Here is a 21,322-nt window from a genome sequence, read left to right on the forward strand (position 1 = left end):
CTGTTGTTCTTGTGCTGATTTCTGCAAACCCAAGTAAAAACCAAGTAACTACTCCAGACAATTAACCATGCCTTAGCTTCTGAATCTTGGACAAAACCCTCAAAACTAGAAATTTCCATTTAGATTAGCAGGTTTCTATTTATGTGGCCCAATTTTCCAAAGCATCATGTACTCAGAAGCTTCCACTAAAGATAGCCAAAGGATGGTCCAGATACCAAAAATGGGATGATCTTTAGTAAAGTTTAACTGATTCCTCTGTCACCTGGCTTCTAACATGATAAATATTATCTGCTAACATCTCCAATGTGTAGATTTGCCTAAGCGCTGCATAAAGGAGGGAAAACAAAACTTTCATAAGCCAAAGAACTAACACAGGTGGAACATGGGATTCAGTTTGCTTAAGCTAGACACTTAATTCAGATTCATTAATTCAGATTCAGGGCTTAACTTAGCTGGTGAAGAAGTAACGGGCTTTGAATGTCTCCAGAAGCAGATCATCTCTGCATAACTGCTTCCTAAACTCAAGCAGACAAGATCTTTATTTACAGATACTCAAAAGCACATACTGCTCTTCACTGACCACACAGGAGGAACTTAGGTCCTTATTTTAGGAGGACTACTTTACTAGGCACAAGTGATGGTACACTAAGGTGCTTAGGGCTACATCTGCATCAGCAAGTAATACAGCACTACAGGAATAGATCAAGGGCACCAATAGTTGGTGTGGAGATCACAAAACCTACACTGTATCCAGCTCCAAGATTTTGCTGCAGCCTGGACTTAGCCCAATTCTCTGAAATGAAAGACCAACTACATGCGGGTCAAACCTGTACCTACAATCAGTCATTGGTTTGGACCCTCATACCTCCGTTACAAGTTGGTGCTCATACAGTACAACTAGTTTAGTTTCCTCCAAAAGTATTCCAGTTCATGTTCACGAAACTAACCAACTCAGGGTAAGCAGGGACATCTGGGGGCTTTGCTCCAAAACTATACTATTTCTCTTAACACTCACACTAATGTAGACACAGGCTAAATCTCCGCATCTCACTACGGCCTCCCATCCTTCCCTCCTCTCTTCTACATCCCTGAGTAGAAATCAGTCATTTGAGTTATTACCAGTGCCTTTCTTCTCCATTTTACTGACTGGTATTTCAAAACATGTCAGGAACTTAGCATTTTCAGAATATGAGCAACTTCTGCCAGATGTGACTGATCTTGGCAAACAACTTCAAAAGTACGTTGTGGTGGAGTGACAGACAGACAGTATGAGCTCTTTAAGATCATTTATGAAGCCAGTCAGTCAAAAAATGGTTACTCACAATCACTGGCTTTCCCATATTACTGCCTATAGGAGCTATGCTTTCATCCTAAATGTCCTTAACAATGAAAGGCTTTAGGGAAGACCTTAGCATAAACCACACTTCATACAAAGTTTTGTATTTACTTATTTTGAGATCTTGTTTGAAATAGAAATGTGTACGTTTTCAGCCTGTTATAGTAATAGATTGTAAAAAGTGGCCAGGATGTGAACATTTTAAAACTGTGTAGGGAGAAAACACAGTACAATTTTAAAGAAACTTTTATAAGCACATTTACTGCATGCATTGCAGTTCTATGTGTCTGGACATCATTTACACCTTCCCATTTTTTTTTTCTGCAGTACCGCCATCCTACCAATTACAGCTCATTTCTTCAAACTTCTCTCATTAGCTATAATACCAAAAGTGTTTTGCTTAATTGAGCTTCTTCCTTTCCATGAAATACTGATTTTTTTTAATTCCCTAAGTAACATATCAATAGTAGATGAACATCAGTGATGTTCTAGCTGCTATAAACTGCTCCTTCTTCACACAGGTTCCTCAGTCCAGTAACTGGTGGTTAGTATTTCAGTCACTGCACCTGTAGCACGTAGGTATACAACACAGAGACAAATTCCACCATCAATTATCATAGTTACATGAATACAGAGAACACCAAATTCTTCAAGAAAAAGGTGAAAAAGACAGTTATACAGTAAAGCACCTAGAAGTTCCCATATGCCAAAATGAACCCCCTTGCTGTTCACACTTTCTGAAAGCTAGACAAGATTTGCATAAATGCATATTATTATATGACATTTAACTAAACGGGCAGAATACTAGGAGTTCCTGTAATACTTTCAGGAAAACAATAAAGTTAATTTACCTGCTTACCACTATGGGACAGAAGAGATTAATTTATATTCTGAAGGAACAGAATGTACAATAGGTGATGGCTAACCCAACAAGCTTGTCTTACTGTGAACACATCATCAGTGTCTCTTGCCATAAGAACATGGTTATTCCAGATGTTTAGGGAGGACCAAGAGATGGACATTTTTAACTGGTTTGTGCTTTGAAATTACAAACTAACTGCTTTATCTCCTGGTCTGGCAATAAGAAGTAAGTGTCCTGTCTTCATCTTCACTCGCTCTCCTCCTAACAGAACTCTGAAGCTTTTCCTATCAAAGCTGTAAATACTAACCCTGTCAGCAGACTGGGGCTTGTCTTTCCTCCAAATATTCCTCATGAGGATCTAAGATGGTCCTTGTTCTGCAGTAAAGTGACAAGCTGCGACCCCAGTATCGCCCCAGTTGCCAACCAATATAAGGAAATATAAGCACATTCCTTTTGCTACTGGGAGTGAAACGTGTCAGGCCCACCTCTTCCCCATCCGTTACTTCACAAAACCGTTCTTCCCTCTCAAAGTGACAACTTCCAGTCAGTAGCTATCTCTCAGTCCTGAAAATTAACAGTCCAGATGTAACAAACAAAATAACTACAGAGATCCTAAGAAAAGTAAGACATTTAAGGCTGGGATGTTAGCTAACATAAGCCAGGAAATTTAAAACAGAAATTGAAATTTCAGTCTTAGACAGACATTTTGGCACAGATTTTGAATGATTTTCCTTTGAGTATTGTCAGTCAAGATCCTCACTCCCAGGACTACACCTTCACAGTACATTCCAAATATATACAACATGCCGAGATGCTCTGAAATTTGATCATATTTGCATTTGGACTGACATCTTCTTGTAATACGTTTGACACTGAGCACTTCTGAAACAAAGAACAGAGCCTATTTCAACCCAAGTCTTTTCCAAAGAATAATGGGCAACTACACATGAATGAATAAGTGAACAGTTTGCTACAGCAATGAAAGCCTCTGAAAACACCAAGTTTGCAGGCACCAGATGGAAGAAGAACATTATTGCAATTCCTGCATCCCATTGTGTAACAGCCAACAGAGCCGTTAACGCTTCCTGGTGATTTCTAAGCTTTTTAATGTGCTTTCCTTTGAAGGTGTTTTTTTCTGTGCCCTGTCAGTCTGCAAGCTAGGTTCAGCTGTCTGGGAAAGAAATTATATTGGCAAGCTATCAAATAGGGAAAAATACAAAATATAGATGGAAATAAATATAATGATCATATTACAAAAATCATTAAATAGACACAAAGCCCACATTATAAAGTATGACCTGTTATCTACAGCACAAGCCTTCCACCTCTTACAAGCTGCAGCTTTCTCTTCTGTACCAGAGACGTCTGCCTTTCCATATCTTAATCATTTATCCCAGAGAAATGTCTATCTCATGATCCCAAGGAGTTTTTACACTTTATCTTTTTCAGAAGCAAACTTAAATCTTCTTCAGCATGACATTACATCTTCCTTCAAAATTCAGAGCAAAATGGTAAAAGATGTTTGAGTCAATTCAAATTACTTAATTTCCATTGCTACCACCACAGATCATGCAAGAGCTATGCATCCAGCAAAATATTCCTAATTACAGACATCCATTTATGCTAAGCAGTGTATTTTCTTGTCCCTAAACATCTATGAACATTTAAACAATGTTCCCTTTGCTTAGTATGTACTTTCAGTATCTTCTATACAGTAGAACTGAGTGCCCCATCTAAATTATCAATAAGCATGTCTAAGTGATGCCTGAACTAGTCCCTGGCAAACCAGAGCAGAAAGATTGCACAACATTAATAACCTGAATTCAAGTAAAAAATACTTGCTATGTACTAAAGATATATTCTCTTAGTCATTCAGGAATACACCTATCTCATACAAATTCAGAGAACCAAGTTAATTTCTGCTGTAAACCAGAAAAATAACTGCAACGAGCGAGGGGAAGCAAGCAGCCGACTCAATGTGAGTGATAAAGCAAGCTTCGATTTATTACGGCGCGATTATGTCTTATATACAGTTCCAGTTAATTTATGCCTACAAATCATCTGCTAATTGGCTAAGCTCTAAAGGGTTACATTTTCATACGTCCTCCTACTTGCGGTTACAGCGGATAGCTAGCTACATATATTTTTTTCTCTCTTGTCTACGCGAATTCCTCAAAGTTATTTACAACATTAGGCACAAGGTCAGTGTTTTTCTCAGCTTCCTTATCAGCATGCCTCAGCACAGCTGCAAGGCCTGCTTCAGCTAACTTACGCTAACTTTGTTTCACAAAGATCTTTAAGGGAGTCATGGCCGTGATCACACAGCCATTCTGCAACAAATAACTTTCAAATTGGGGTGTTCATAATAACATTCGTACCAAATTTTAACACTCTGCTTTGGCAGTATCATGTCGAATACCAGTTGAGTATCAAAAAAAAGTCTTATTTTCATAGCTACATTTTTAAAAAAGGTATACCAAGACTCGACTCCTAAAAGGTAAGAAAGCAGTGTCTCCTCACTGTGTGTTTGCCGATACGCCCCCACCAGTTATTCCTGACAACAAAGTATTTTGTATCTCTAGAATGTATTTTCCTGCAGCGGAAGTTCCTAAATCTCCATCAACTTCAATGCTCTTTAGTTATCTCTAGGAAGGATTAGACCTCAAAATCACACAGAGATTGTACAGTACAACTATATAATGTCCTCAGTGAACACCGCATTCTGACCTTAGGAAGAAAGCTAAATTGCTACCTTTACAGTATTCACATAAAAGCAGCAGTGGCTGCTTTTTAATTAATAAGGCTAACAAGATTTGCAGCATAGAAAGATTTACCATGCAGAAAAAAAGTATGAGACTGCATTTTTTTCCAGAGTAGGAAATTATAACTGTTCCTTCTAACAAAGGGGAGAAAAGGATTGTTTTATGATCTTGAGAGTGACCCACGTGAACAGTTCAGAGACAATGATGGTGAGATGGTGTTGGGGAGGTAACAAAACTCACAGTCAGACCTCACAGCTAAAAGGGCAATAACAATGAATTTTCTGCAAAGCACAGACATGTGGAAGTTTGGCCATTTTGCCTGGTTCTCAGGAAGCCACTGCTCACTCTAAGGCTCTAAATCTGCAATATTCACTCCAAGCCAACATGACCTGTGTGTTGCAGGCAAACAATCCAAACACACTGAAAGATGAATCATGTAACACTGCTAGAAAATACAGGCACTTGGCCAAAATAAAAGTATTTCTCCAATACAGATGAGCATTGTCTCCAGAAAATTAGAGCATAGAATACTGTACCAGTACAATTTAATTTAAAAGAAACAAAGGCAGGCATATATGTGAGACTGGCAACACAAAGTATTTTGAGGTTCACCATAAAAAGGAAAATGCTAACAACTGACTGGATTGTGATTTTGTTTCCTTTGTGGTAAAGCAGTATTGACAAATACTATAGTGTCATGTTTCTTGTTTGTGAGCTAATGCCATAAACATTTGAAAAATACAGTCTGGACAAAAAGACAATACTCTGCCCAGAGTTAGGGCAGCACATCATTAGACTGCCCCTGGAGCAGCCAAATGCTGAAATTCTGATTAGGGTTGTTGCAATCTCCCTCAGGACTCCCTTGCCGCTCTGGGAGAGAGCAAACTAATCTACACCTGGCACAGCATATACCACCCAATGTGCTGGGGCAGCAATGCCACCCAGACTGCTGGGAGCAAGGCTCCTTCTCCTTCACTCTGTCCTTCCCTGTTTGCCACCATCACTAATTTATGACGTATGTACGGGCATAAAACAGAAGTACACTTTAAAATCCAGGCTTCCAAAATGTCACTCATGATTCGGGCAGCTCTCTCATATCTCCATACTCTACAATGGCCAAACCAAAATATAATTCTGTAGCATTTCATTTCAGAAGTATTTCTGTTGCTCAAAAACACCTCCCCTTTACTTTCTTAAGGCCAGAATGTTCCAAACATACACAAATAATTGTTTTTAGGAATGCAATCTTTCTATTTTAATCTTTCTATTATATTTAACATCACTGTTAGTTTCAATGTACATGCTTGGAGCATAATCTTTTTGCGTATCTCAGTGCTTAATCAATTCTGAACTACCACCAATACATATTGTGTTCTACTGAACCCTGAAGTGTATACTCTTAGTACAGAATGCTCACAATTTAGAGATAAAGCCAACTATGATAGTAAAATTCAGAGTAGTGCATGTGGGTCTTTTATGCATTCCATAAACATAGACGTTTTTAACCATATGCCCACCCCACTTATGAGTTGTACTGAGTAAAAACACTGTAGTGTACAGCTTCTTTCAACTCCTGAACAATCTAGTTTTGGAGGTTTAACTGCAGAAGTGTTTGGTATCTGCTTGCTCATAGGTGATGAAGAACCACTGTATCCTACTGATATGCTCCCTCAAAACTTCATTTCCATTATCCCCAAGAACAGCAATGCTTAGGAAATGCCAAAATGATACTACGTTACAACATGCACAAGTTGTAATATGTTAAAAAATATAATAATGATGCCACAGTGTGGCTGTATGTGCCACCGTAAGTACTGTTGATATGCCCATGACTTCAGTAACTCTTCCACTCAATTTGAATCTTTTTTGGAGGGAAAAAGAAAAGGGCAGAGGGGAACAGACACACAACACAATACAGCATAACAAACCCCACTGTTATTGTGAATGTTTCTTTTAAAAATCAGTAAATCTACAAACAAGTGCCTATTTTTATAACAGTTTTTCTTACTAAGACTACTATAGTATATTTTTAAATTGAAAACAGAAAAGCAGATTTTAATTTCTCACAAGTCGTTCCACTGATGAAACTGTAAAAGTTGGAATCTCTGGATCAGGGCATGGTAAGCATGTGGCTATCAAAACATTTGATGCAAAATTCACGAAGACTTGTAAAAAAAAAAGACACTACCCTAGCAAGCTGAGAGGGGAAGCACACAGCCCAGGAACATAAGTATCTGAATGTGTGGCCTACATACCACTGACACTTCTGTTATATATGCAATTACAGCTTTAATGTAAATCAGTCAGCATAACTTACAGGGCAAAGAAAACTGCTGTTGAAGTCCACCCTGTCATTATTTTTAAAAATTAAAAAAATAAAATTCTTTTTTACAATCTCATAATAAAGGCATACATGAAAAGAAAGACTGTACACTTATGAAATTAAATCTTACTTACAAATTATTTAGTTGTATTTTAAATTGAAAAATTACAAAAGTTTAAAGACTTCAGTCTGGATTTTTTTTTCTAGATGCACTAAAATGACACATTTTTCAAAACAACTTTCTAGATGTCATGAATAAATGCATTAAATAGAAATAAAATAAAAATACTTCTTTTTAATACCTATAATATAGCATCACCAGGCCAAATGAGGGAGCTTATAAATAATTTTGTCAGTGGCATTAATGGTCTCTCAAAGATCAGATTCTGGGAAAACCATCTTCACTTACCATGTGTGCTCTGTGTGTGCTGTATCTATAGCTATATGTATAGCTGTATCTATACCTATACCAGTCTCTATGTGTGCTCCATAGGAGATGAGGATTTATTTATTGCAGAAGGAAGACATTCTGCTGGGATTACACCATGCCTTCAACTATGGTAACTCTAACTAAACTGTCATATTCAGTTACTAAATCTGACTTAGAGCTTCTTTTCCTGTGTTTAATGTAGCATTTATTTGCTAATATTAATCAATAACACTGAATACTAAGACAAGTGGACAAAAAGTTCAAAACACTGTATGCTAACATCTAAACTAAAAATAAATCACCTTTGGAGGTCATATGGCTTCTTCAGTTCTCCCAAAAGCTTCATAATTAGTTTATATATTTGCTTTGATACAATTTCTACTGTTTGTGAAAACTTATTAGGTATATCCTACTGTGTAAAACAGAACAGCAATCAAAGAATATACAAAATAAGTAATTCAGATCAAAGTCCCAGAACCCACAATGACAGTCAAAGCTGTTGATCATCAGATCATCAAAGCTGTTGAAAACTAAATGTAACTACTGTTAACAAGATTTGCCAGGACACCAAAGTGACACAGAAAATTATCTACAAAGGTCCATGCATGGGAGACAAAAACTTCCCATGTCTCCAGAACTTTACATAAGCAACATTTAGCCTCTTCCATGAAGACTAAGACATCCCATCAGTGAAGGAACCCAGAAGCAAGACATATCTAGAATTCAAATTACTTGTCACTACAGCACTCTACTGAGGTTTCTCCAGCTCAAGAAAGGGGTGTAACGTTGAAGTTTCTTCCCGCCTTGGTATTTCTAAACAATGTCATTCTTTTGCCAAGCTTTTTCATGTACAAAACAGTTAATAAAATCCACACCAGAATTTTTTTGTGTGGTTCAATAAAGGCTAATTCCATTTTCAGATTAATACATTTTTATGCAAAATCACAAGCAGCGTTACTGTATTTTGCAACACACTAGATCTCCTTTAGAATACGTTGTTTCTTCATTTATTTTTTTACAGGTTTCCATCAACAATTTGGGTTTCCTTTCTGTGATCTGGTATTTGAAAAGGTTGCTGGTATATATGCTAGACAATGAAGCATGAAGGAATTTGGAAGATGGGGCCAAATACTGGCCTGGCTAACATAGAATTATGGGGCATTAGCATGTACTGTTGCCCAGCGAAGGCTGACTAACAGCACTATGGGCAGCAGCACCAAAGGAAGAGCTCACTCCCTGGAGACCTAAACGAATTGGAATAGGAAGCCAAGCATGATGAAAAGGGTCCAAGCAGATCCAAAACAAACTGAAATTAAGAGTATTTTCCTTCTCATCAAAGCTACCAAAGCTTCCCACATCAGTTTTTCAAGGGAACGTATTCTGGGTTGAACACAGATGGCAGCATGATTTACTTCCCTTCTCAGAGCAACAGGGAAACTACCAAAAAAATTAGGGGTAAACTCACCTGTTCTGAGCGACTGCACTGCTCTTAAGCTTGGATCACTCATTACAAACTGATGTTTTAGGTGAGTATGTAATAGTTTATTTTCTCCCTTTTTACTAAGGTCTTTTCATTATTTTCTGCAATGAGTGCTAGATTCCACTAAATGTATTTACATTTTTCTCCTTAAATACCGTTGCTGGGTTTCTACTTCACATGTTTTAACCATCCAACAAATATGGTGGTTATGCAAATGTTTACACTGAATTCATCTTATTTAGTTTTGCACCAAAAGAGTTGTTCTTAATTCTAAAAACACTGGATTTGTTTAGAGAAAAAGTGATTAATAATTACTAAGAATGTAATTTTCTAGTTATAAACTGAACAGCACAGCTAAACAGCAAATCACATTGTATCATGAAGTTTAAGATAGATGTCAGACTCTTTCCCATATATCCATCAGGCAGATCTTCACCAACACTAATGAACATCTGCCAGTAAAGGTGGATTCCATGTAAACGTAAATACGTAACTTAACATGTTTGTGAAGCTCATCAGGTATTAACAAACCGACGTTCCCAACCTGCCCACTCCTTCAACAAGTAGCAATGGCTCTAGCTTCAGAAATGGTTCCACGCTGACTCACTTCTTCTGCAATATCCAGAAGAGCCGAGACAAACCACACGCAGGAATTATTACTCCAAGTTATTACTTCCCTTGAGCTATCTGAATACCAAACAAAAAGAATGCATAAAGTGAATCCAGATTTTCCTATTTTACTCTTTTAGAACATAAGCTCTTTGAGCCAAGAGGACTATCTTCATTTTGAATTTTGTACCATATTTTCACATTATCAACAATTCACATAATAATGTATGTAATTGTTCTGTCTTTGCTTAAAATGTGTCTACATAGCACTTAACAAAAGCTGAAGCAGGATGATGGTAAATACTAAAGTCTAGAATGAAAGGCATCCTTTCAGTGCAGTTGGCGACCTGGGCTTATATTAAAGGGAGTGAAATATTCTTTTTTTTTGTAGCGTTTGAATATGCATTCTAAGCACAGGCAGGAAAAACTATTCTCTTCACTGTGACTTACTTGAAGTGGAACAAAATAGGATGACTGAAAAGGGAAAAAACCCCACAAATATAGAAGGGTAAGATTCCAGTTTCACTGGAAACAGAAGCTACTACCTCACACAGTCAAGATTCCAGTGCCACAGCATCCCTCAACACCAAGCCCAGGTTAAGTTCATCAAACTTAATACTCCCCACAGCTGGTCACCATTGCATCTCGTTTCAATGAAGAGCTTGTGATGAACAACTTATATGAATCTCTCTTATAAATTTAAGTAGTATAAGACTGTCAATAACAAAATAGTTGAAAGATATTTCCACATATAAGTTACACAAAAGAAGAAACAATTCCACGTTCATTGATACAGACCCTGACATATCTCTTGGCAGGACAGATTTGATTTGGATCAAGAAAGAATATACGCTGAAAACTGTTGTTGAATTAGCCAGAACAACAGTATGGTGGTTACACAAGATTTATGCTGTCTATGGAAAAGTATAAGTGACACTCATTTGGCATAAAGTCAGCACAGAAAGGCAACAATCGATTCAATAAAAATTTAACCAGAACAAGACTGCAACTTAAAAATTTTCAAATGGCACCATGTGTTTGTATCAGTTCCTTGCTCTGCATCTCATGATGATTTTATTTTATTGGAAGATACTCTTAGAAGATTTATGAACTCTTCAGCTCACATCCTAGGGACCAAATCTGATCTCACTGGCTAGAAGGGTATCCTTCACAAACTCAGTCAAAAGTTTGTTTATGGCTAGTCACAACATCATTAGTAGTTTCTGTTTACCAATCTGGACGTTAAAACAAACATCTTGATTACACTAAACCAACATAAACCACGGAATGACATTCCAGAGGAACATTTTCAATTCTTTTCTAGTAAGATGGCAAAGGGAAAGATAGGGTCTGCATAAAACAGGATCCCCAGGCACCTGCTTAGATAAACAGTTTGACAACTCAGTTACTGCCAAGTATAAAGAGAGAAACTTTCTTAAACTGCTCTAAGTAGATATTATCATATCAGCATACCTGTCTCCAGATACCTTTCTTTATACTGTTAGTGCATCTACGTGGACATAAATGCTTTTTTACATCTACCTTCATCTAAGCTGGGTCATTTCAATACAAAGAGTAAAACCCAACTGATGGCACTTATACTGTACCCATTTACAGCTGTGAGCTTCTCACAGCTCCCAATACCCTATACAGTCCTCGTATGAGTTCATAAGGTAATTCCTACACTGCCTGGGACAGCTCGGGAACTAGCAAGAGTGCGTCTGCAAACTAGCAGATATCAAAGGTTCACTGACATGCAAAAGGGTAACAAGGAGACAGTCTGAACTCTGCAGTCTTGCCAATGCGCTGAAGGAACCATCAATTAACTATTATGCATATGACAGAACCCTTCAGTTCCAGAAAAGGGAAAACCTGCTTTATACAAGATAACATGCCAACTTGCTGCAGTACAGCACAATGGCTCCCAAACCTGTTCTTAGCTTCTGCCGTATTCCTGCTGGTCCTACAGAGCAGGCTGCCTCCCATTACAGCAACCTACTGCCAATCAGCTAATCCTTACTATCTCACAATACCTGCAATACAGGAACCTCTGTGCAAGTAAGAAGTTCCAACAGGAGCTAGAATGCAGCAACTCACACCACTACATCACCCCCAAAAAAGGACTCTGGCATACTACCATGTGCAGATCCATTACATGCACTAACTGTAACTGCCCAGTCTGACAACCCCCAGTATCACAAAGGCCATAGCATTTCACTACACAAGCAGGCCAGTCTCAATGTAAAGACTTCAATCAAGCTTAAGTCAATGTCAGTTGCTCAAACAGTTTATCCTTAAATCCCTTTTTTTTTCCTCCTGAGTTGCTGCTTTACAAAATACAGTCCTCTACAAAGTACAAGCTTTGCTGTCACAGTGAAATCTTGGTCTCAGAGAAATCACCAGCAAAAATTGCTCAGATCCATATTTTGTTGTATGAGATTCAGATGACAAAATGCAGATATCCAGGTTAACCATCTAGTTTCTCTTGATTATCAGTGAAGAAAATCAGACACTTTTAGACTCACCTTCCTCCTAGAGGAGACACCTAAAATAGTTTGACTGACTTATACCTCAACATGCTTTCTTACCTCTTCAGGCTGAAACAAAGATTTAAGTGACAAGCTCTATATTGCAGATATCTAAAATAAGCGGAAAGAAACCCACACACAATTTTATTCTTGGTATTCAGATGAAAATACAACTTGTATAAATGGAAGCAAGCACACCACGTAATACAGACTGCTCTGTAGAAAAGACCAGAATACATAGTTATTCATCGCTCCTTCACCAGAAAGGCTTCAGGTATTTAGATACCAGACAATGAGATGGCAAGTTGGAAACCTTAACTATCTATAAGACCAATGAGCCAAAATAAACAATAAATAATTTGACCAGGTTCCCTGGAGATCCCATAAGATTAGTGCATTTTTGATACTGTGGTAACTTATTTTCTATTTGAATAAAGTTACTTCAGGTATTCTATTTTCCCTAACATTATATGTATCGTTAGACTTCAGTATCCCTTCACAGATTAAAAATGAACAGAACAGTAATAATATTGCTTCTTTGCAGTTTCAACATCCTAATTCTACTCTTCGCTACAATATACTCACTGATATATTCAACATCACCTCTACCCTGATGTGTCTTTGGTTCAACTACTTAAACAGGAGTTAAAGCCCCACGATGGATAACTTTCCTGTATTTCTACCCAGCTTCAAAAATCTGTCTTCTAATTTTCTTCATAATTTTCAGCTTGCCTACCAAAACTAACTTTCTATTTGTTATCTCTGAATTGGATTCACAGGAATAGGAGAAGAAAATCTTGTGGCTTCTTGTGCCTCATAATATACTACAGTACATTTTTTCCCTTTTCTTTTTGTCAACACTGTCTGTTCCTAACAATGGATATTGACCACTGGGACCTTACTTTCCTTATTTTCCCTTTCTTACTGTTCCTAGTTAATTATCTTATGTAAAATTGTGTCATATGTCCTATCATGCCTTGAAGAAGATGATCAGACTACTGAAAGATGGAAATATCTCTAATACGACACAAATAGTAGAGATACAATATAGAAAAATCTAATTGTAACAGCAATTCTGGAACTGAAAATTGTGAAATATGCAAGTATCAGACAATGGCCAATTTTTTTTCCAAAATAAATTAAAATTCTTGTCTAGAGCTCCGTTAGTCTTCAAATAGAGAGACAGACAGATTTTCTAAGGAAAAAAAATGCTAAACCTTGAATGCATATAACCAGTGGAAATCTTTCAAAGTTCTACCAAAACCACAACTTTTGCTGAACTCTATGCATCAGAATGGATTTCTATAACTAATTGAAAGAGATGCAGTAACTCCATTAACACCCATGTGATTTATGGGTGTAATGTGTATTTTTACAAAAACAAAACCTATTTAAGTAACAGAGCATTAGAACAATGCAACAAGACTCTCACATGCAACATCTGCAGAAAAAAAAATGCATCTTATACATACACTGCTTTGCCTGAGCAAATTTATCCCCCTCTGCAGTCACCATTCCCATCTTTCTTCTAGTGTTAAATATATAGTCCTACTTTATGTATCCATAGAAAAATTCATTTTCCAACCTATTGGTGTGCTTCTCCCACTTTCTAGATTAAGTAACTTTAACAGCCTGGTTACCCTTCAGTCCAATGACGAATATAAATTTGACATAATTTCTATTAGGCAGTGAGTATTTTGGAGAGGAAGCTTTTTTTTTTCCACACCCTCAGGTCTCATAACCTAGAAAAATTTCTAAGACCTTTTGCTTGCTTCACTCTTACCTTTACTTTCACTACACATGAACAAAGGCCTTCTCAAAGAGAACCAGCTAGCAATCAAGGTCCCTTCTAACCTAGATATTTCTATGATTCAAAACGTGGAAATCTTTCACAGTATTTCAGTAGGTACTTACTAATATTATTATCTTGATAAACCATAGTTTGGCCCGGAATCATATTTCAGTCTATGAAAGACTGTTTATGATTACGGTTGAGTATATTAAAGACTCTGTTTCAGTATGTTACAGGCTCTGAAGCCCTTTTTGTGTTGTGGTACTTTGTCTATAGCTGATACTTCTTTCCAGAAGAAGGACTCAACAGCTTTTTACAAGATGTTCCTTTACAATATGCTCTGTAATGAAGATTCGATTCATTACTAAAATAAAGTCAATCGTCAAAAACCGTTCTGAATGTAAATAAAAATCTGTTCTTACAAGTCAGGACAAAAGCATACAAACACTGCTGTAGTGACAATTAAGTAACAAGTTCTGAAGCATTGATATTAGCCTTAATTTTAAGAAGCATTAGAATTTAAATTAAAGGAACACTTTAAATGCTTCAGTTACCCTTCAGATAACTTACATACTATACTTATAATTGGTACTTATCAAACATATGCAAGCAAAAGATTCTAAAGATTATATGGATTTCAATTCATATCAAAGCTGGTGTTATCAGCAATAAAGTTGTAAAATTTTCTCTCGCTCTCTTTTTTCTTTTTTTTTTTGTTAGTAGTTTGAATAAAGTTGCCATATGGGTAACAGAACCATGTCTTGTTTCCAGCTTACTTATGTTATGTGAACCCTAGGTGTCCATCATGGCACTCTGAGTGACTAAGGTGCTGCTTCAGTCCAGTTCTGTACGCGCACTGCCTAGCCAAATAGAACATAAAGATCATTCTTCTACCTACTAGTAAAAGTAATGCTCATCTAGCCAGCCAACTGCTTTCACAAAATTTTTAAGAAACAAATACTTTTTGGTATCTACCCCTCTTTAAAATACAGCTGAAACCTGCAAGTGAACTCAAAAAATCAGTAGAAATAACTAAATTACAGACTAACATGACAGCATGATTGTTTTAAATGCCATTTCCTTCGAAACTAGGCCAAAAGAATACTCATTTCAGACCCCGTATCGGAGTCTCTGTGGGAGAAAAAAAAACAACAGTGTGCTGATGAAAAAGGAAAAGGAATTGATGCAGAACAAGGTAACTGAAAAATATTCCATAGCCATCTACTCAACAGTTTATAATATATAGAACACACTGTTTTCAGTCAATTATAATCTAAGCTTTCTTTTTGTATTTACGGTAACAACATAACAAGTGAGTGAATTTCTACTGTTTATATCTTGATTAGTCAGTAAACTGGAAGTCTTAACACAGAATCAAACAAGCAAATAATTATTCAGATAAGCTCACCCTGAGTTTAATGAATGGTTTTCATTTTCTGGAAGAAAGTTTATTCTCCTTCAAGAATACAAAATCTATTTTATTTCCTACCACCAGTCTCAAAAAAAATGCTCAGTATTTTAAGTTAGTTTCACAGTAAAAAAGCATACACCCAGTATAAAACTCTTGAACATAACTTATTCAGTAAATATCACTTCAAAATAATATTATCCTCAAGAAGTTTTCTGTGTTTTAATATTTATCTCTAAAATAATTAAACTTTGATGCTTACTCTTTGTCCAGAAAAGGAAAGTTTCCTTAATGTTAGTGAATCAACGTACAAACAAACATTACCCTTCAGTGAGGAAAATACATATATAAAAAATGCTGGAGCCTTTGCATTTCCTCCCAGTTTTCATCACCAATATAGCTATGAAACTGAACAAGTACAACTGTAGGAAGAATAATTAACAGCCACTGCTAACTTAAGTTCTGTAATCTTTCTGGAGGGACATAATAGTATAGTATTTTTTCAAAATTCTGATAATTATTTTATAAACACAAAAGTCTAAAACGTGTACTTACTTCAACATGTGTACATAACATTTGTTCACAGTTATCATGGTTTTTCTCCTTGAGATCTGGTGGGATTTTTCTGTTTCTTACTTGGTAGTGTGTTTTACTAAGATAACCATCACCAAGGTCCTGTGTTCAGAAAACAAAAAAGAAAAACATTTTCTGTAACCAAAATGCTAAATGCCATCACTGTTCTAGAAAATAAACAGAGCATGCTATTTAGGCATAAGCTCCAAGTCTTTTTATAGGCACCAATGACTGCATTGCTTCTCAGTATCTTCTCACAGGTATTTTGCACTAGTTCTTGGTGTTAAAGGAAGTCAAACACCTGAACAGTAAAAATAAAATTTAATATAGCTACTAATTGAATAAGACAACTGCTACCTGGAGATCAGGATGAGTGCCAGAGAACTGGAAAACAGCTCACTAAGGTCATGAAGAGAGGAACAGCTATTAACATTTTTGACCTATTTCAAGCAATGAATTCACCCCAGTATAAACTTCCCAATTCTTGCTAGATTGGTTTATTTTTGCTCAGTTCGCTCTCATCAAAGTCCTCAAAAAACCCAAAAAAAACCAGACAAGACACTTCAGAACTTATGCGTGCAGTCACAGTTTGTTCCCTTCTCTTAATCACCTCTGAGGGCCAAAGGTAAGAGAAAGCTGTACCTTCTTCCAGTTCCCTTTTTATCATTCTGCTTCCCAGGCCACGTGGTCTACTGTTGTAAAAGACCCTTGTGCAATTTCAGAGTGGCAGGAGAAGGTTTTAGGAGCTTTTCCCCCTTGCTGACCTGACTATCCACACACATACATAAACATTATTTTTTTTTAATTAGAAGAGAAAAAAAGTTTAATAACTGATCACTGGAAAAACATACACTCTGAAAGGGAGAAAAGAGTATGCACAACACAAAGATCAGTAGTTGCATGTTAAGAACTTATTTCTCAAAGGAAACAAATCAGGGGTTTATTAGCTGTTTCATTATGTTTTATTTTAGAGAAACATAGAAAGCACATGTGGAACATCTGATGAAAAAGGATTCTATTCAAAACAGTCTCTATATAAAATTCATTACTGTAGCACTAAGTTGCTTGACAAGGCTGCAAATTTAACTATAATTCAACTCCGGTTAATCTGTCATTGCTGACAGTTTATCTCATGTATTCTGACCTTTCAATCAACATAGGTTTTATTCTGACACACTAGTTCTCTCTTTTCAAGGACAGTATAGAATATACGTACCTCCAAAATCACTATGGGCTACTTGTTTACTTTGTTCTTACTGAGTTTCACACATAAAAAACAGTAATGGTCTCTACATGTATTTTTGTCCATGAATTTTCAAGCATGAATCATACTATGAGCAATTACCTTGCTCATAACTTCTCCTACCACATGCCTTATTTTCTCACTAAATCTCATCAAAAGCATGAATACGCCAAACTGTGCTGGATGTTCTAGCTGCAGTATCAACTGCAACCTGTGCAGTGAAGAATTATGCAACAGTGACAAAAAAATTAAGCTTAACGTGGTGATACCAAAGCCACTTTTCTCACTCTCAAGTCTCTCCTGCAGCTTCAAGGGAGTGTCAGCAAGAGCAAAGTGACCTGCACAGGTATTTATCTCCCTACAAGCAGCGAAGTACTACAGCCACCCACAGAGGTAAACGCCCCCAGGCACCATGAGCTTTGCCAGAGAAGGGCTGGATGCAACATTCACCTCCCCGAACCAGTTCGTCCTGTCAGCATAAAAGAGCCAAGCTCCATTGCCTTTAAATTCTGTAGTATTTGAGTGCCATGAAAAAATATCTATGGATAGACAGAAACATGAAGTTAGCAGTCTCTGCATTTGAGAGCTGTATGTCAAAGGCTAGAGGAGAGGTAGCAAGGAAGAGAAGCACCCTTCCTGTTGCACTCCCTGTAGTGTCACGTATCTTGTACACTTCCACCCCTGTAAATAAATCGATACTTTAACAAGGACTTTGATCTCATTAATGTGGAAAGGGAGTCCATTTCTACTCCAGCTGTCTTGTGAGTATCATAAACAAAAGTGAACTAATAAAGCCTTTGATATGATTACTTAGATTAACCTAACTAGATATGAAATACATAAAGCAGAAAACAAACACGGGACAGCCTTCACACCCTGATTTAGCTATCCATCCCTAAACACAGCACCCAAGTTTAGCTCCATCAGGTCCGACAGCAGAGGTGCTCTTGGATTTTTTACAGCTTTCTTCTTGGGGAAAAAAAACCCACCAACACAGTTTATAAAAATAACATAGTTTAGAACATTTCACTCACAGTTGTAAATACAGTGTTCTGCTTTGCCCATGTGAACTTATGCCACAAGATCCAGCTCCATCAAAACAATGAGTATTTCATCATCTAAATTTAATCTCTACAGAAAACATGGGAACACAAGAACACAGTTCTACTGGTTTACTTGTGTGGTCTTATTGCTATCAATGGGTGTATTCACGTGAGTATGGAATGAGGAATGAGATCCAAGTGCATTACATCAGCAAAATTACCCACAACACATATGTTGGTAAAAAAAAACCCAAACAAAAACCCACAAAAAGACAATGAGACATCTTGTTAACAAAAAGCTTCCTTCCCAGACTACGCACTATAAAAGGATGGTCTCAATAGTCAGGTTTTTATCACACACTGAAATCATGGAGTCACCAATTAAAAAAAAAAAGATTCTTACATTTTTTTTATCCGTGAGAACAAAAATCTACCTCATTCTGCTATTTCCAGCAAAGCTTCCTATTTCACAGTAAGTTCAAACTTTGACCCACGTATTAAATTCCCAATAGAGGCTTAAAGCATCTTTCCTTGTTGAATAAATCCGCACAAATATAACCTTGGACTGAAAACTAAAGTTTCAAATGGTTGCCTGTAAGAAAGGGTGCATTGTAACACTTGGCTAATATTTGCAGTCTTTTAAAGACTTCTAAACAGAATGCATCTAAGCCAAAATCCTGCTTCTTACTGCAATTCTGTTTCATCAGTGATGAAAGTGTTACAAATGCTAATGGACAATGACTTATCTAGAAATGATGGCATACATTTACCCTGAGACTTCCTGCATTTCAAAATGGTACAAGCATGGTTTTTCTCCTCAAAATTCATGAAAGCATGGGAAACCACTAATTAAAGTGGCAGCAGGGGAAGCCAGGGAAGCTACAGCAGTAAATTTTCTACAGCACAAAGAAGTAATACACAGATAATAATGAGTATTGCAAACCATCCAATACAGAAAACTGGTCAGAGAAGCAAATAAACATACGAAAACCTATATTGCTCACCCATCATAAAAAGTGTGGCAAAATGAAATCCTAAAACAGTGTGAATTTACTGATAGATGGAAAATAACAGAAGCATACAAAGTAGAAAAAGCAAGTATTCAAAATCTTTCCGCTATTACAGAACAAACACAAATCATGTAGCCATAATCCATAACTATTACAAAGGTTTTAGTACAGCAGTGGTTAAGCTGGACACTAGCATGAAATGGCTATCATTAGATATTTTTAAATCAGTATGTAAGAAATGCTGATCTTATTTAAGTCTTCAAGCACTGTGGAAGTTCAACTGAACTTTGGACAAAGCCAGCATAAATCTATCTATTTTTATATACTGGGTAGAAATATATTCAATAAATGTAGTTATTTTTTAAGAAAAATAGACTTTGTCAGGTAACTTAAAAATACATGTTTGGTTGATAAGCATAAACGTTGTAACAATATATGCTCAACTATTGATTCCATCAGCAGAAATTAAAAAACTAAAATAATCCCACACTAATCTGACATACACTAACAAATGAAAAAATGATTAATTCATAGATTTCAAGTGTAACTTAAAAAATAGAGAATGATCATAAAAGAAATTATTCTAATGGTGTCCTGTGGGACTAGTCTTGGCCCCACGCTATTTAAAATTTTGATTAATGACCTAGAAACAATATGTAATTATTGTTGGTGAGGTTTGAAAATTATGGGGAAGCAGCAAATAATAAGGACTGATGATTAATACAGACAGATTGTTCAGGTTGCTGTATGCAACTAACATGTATTTTAATACAAAACATGAAGTCACACACCTAGAACAAAGACTATGTACTGTTTTAGCTTAAAGGTTTAAAGTTATCCTTCGATATATAAGCACAAGCACTTGCCCAGAGTAGGAAGGTTTGAATTTCACAGTGATAGCACATTCATTGTCTAGTTCTGCTCACAGCTGAGAAAGGATTTTCATATACTGGACAGTATTCAAAGGAGATCCACAGGGATGATTAAAATACTAGAAAACATCTAACAGTCAGGGAGCTCAGCATGTTTTGCTTTTACAATGACAAGGTTAAGGTCTGAAACTGAAGTCCCAAAACAGGGAGAATTCTAATAAAAGGCGGCTCCTCACCTTAGCAGACAAGGTATAACTACCAATGGCTGGAAGATTAAGCTGGGCAGTTAAATTTAGAAGTAACAGTGTTTTGGTTTTTTTCAAATAGTTTAATTTTAAGCATAGCCAACCATTCAAAAGTCTTGTCAAGAGCTGAGACTGTTTTCCCATCATTGGAAATTCTGAAAATGAAGACTGCATAATGCCTTAAGAGACATTTTCTGATCAAGATCGATATCACCTCAGGTAATCCTACACCTCTGTTACGTAAGTGGCACTAGACTATCCCAGCAGTTGTTTCTGAATTCACAAACCCCGTTCAATACACGTACTGGCCTAAATCCTCATATAAACCACCTATGCACTATTTTGTTTTTGGACCAGCTGTGTAAAATGCCATTTATTTCACATGTTGTAAACTCCCCTGAAGGATGTTTCAGCTTGTGGTGTTCTCAACAGCTCAAAAATGTCAGAAAATGCCAGCAAGGGTACCTAAAAAGTACCACTATGATTACTTTACCTTGCTAGTTCTCCACTCCCAACCATCTCCTATTTGCTGTGAACATTTAATAAATTCTTCACAGTACTGCTTGAATCTTTTTTCTTCCAAAACAAAGTCCTCTTCACCAGCCATGCTACAGGACATCTGCAGAGCAAACTAAGTATTACTAATGACAGATAAAATGAACACTAAAAACTTTCACTGCTTTACAGCAACTGAATAGTAAAACAACAAAGCACTGGGAAAAAAACCAAACCTGTTTCTTTAGATAAAACAAAGACACATTTCTACAAGTACGTTAGAGAATCATAGATGGGCAAGGTTGGAAGGG

The 21,322-nt window shown here is 36.7% G+C and overlaps 1 protein-coding gene across 3 annotated transcripts in view; it reads right to left on the bottom strand.

Annotated features, from left to right (window-relative positions):
* Window positions 1-21,322, bottom strand: part of ATG10 (autophagy related 10) — a 99,199-nt gene that overhangs the window by 67,547 nt on the left and 10,330 nt on the right. For all 3 annotated transcript variants that reach the window (XM_080372577.1, XM_080372576.1, XM_080372575.1), the window contains exons 2-3: window positions 21,010-21,135; window positions 16,086-16,205 (exon numbers count right to left, since the gene is read on the bottom strand). In XM_080372577.1, coding sequence (XP_080228703.1) covers window positions 16,086-16,205; window positions 21,010-21,135 — 246 coding nt within the window. The remainder of the gene's footprint in view (window positions 1-16,085; window positions 16,206-21,009; window positions 21,136-21,322) is intronic.

The sequence above is a fragment of the Falco punctatus genome, assembly GCF_963210335.1.
Source record: "Falco punctatus genome assembly, chromosome: Z".
Taxonomy (NCBI): Eukaryota; Metazoa; Chordata; class Aves; order Falconiformes; family Falconidae; genus Falco; species Falco punctatus.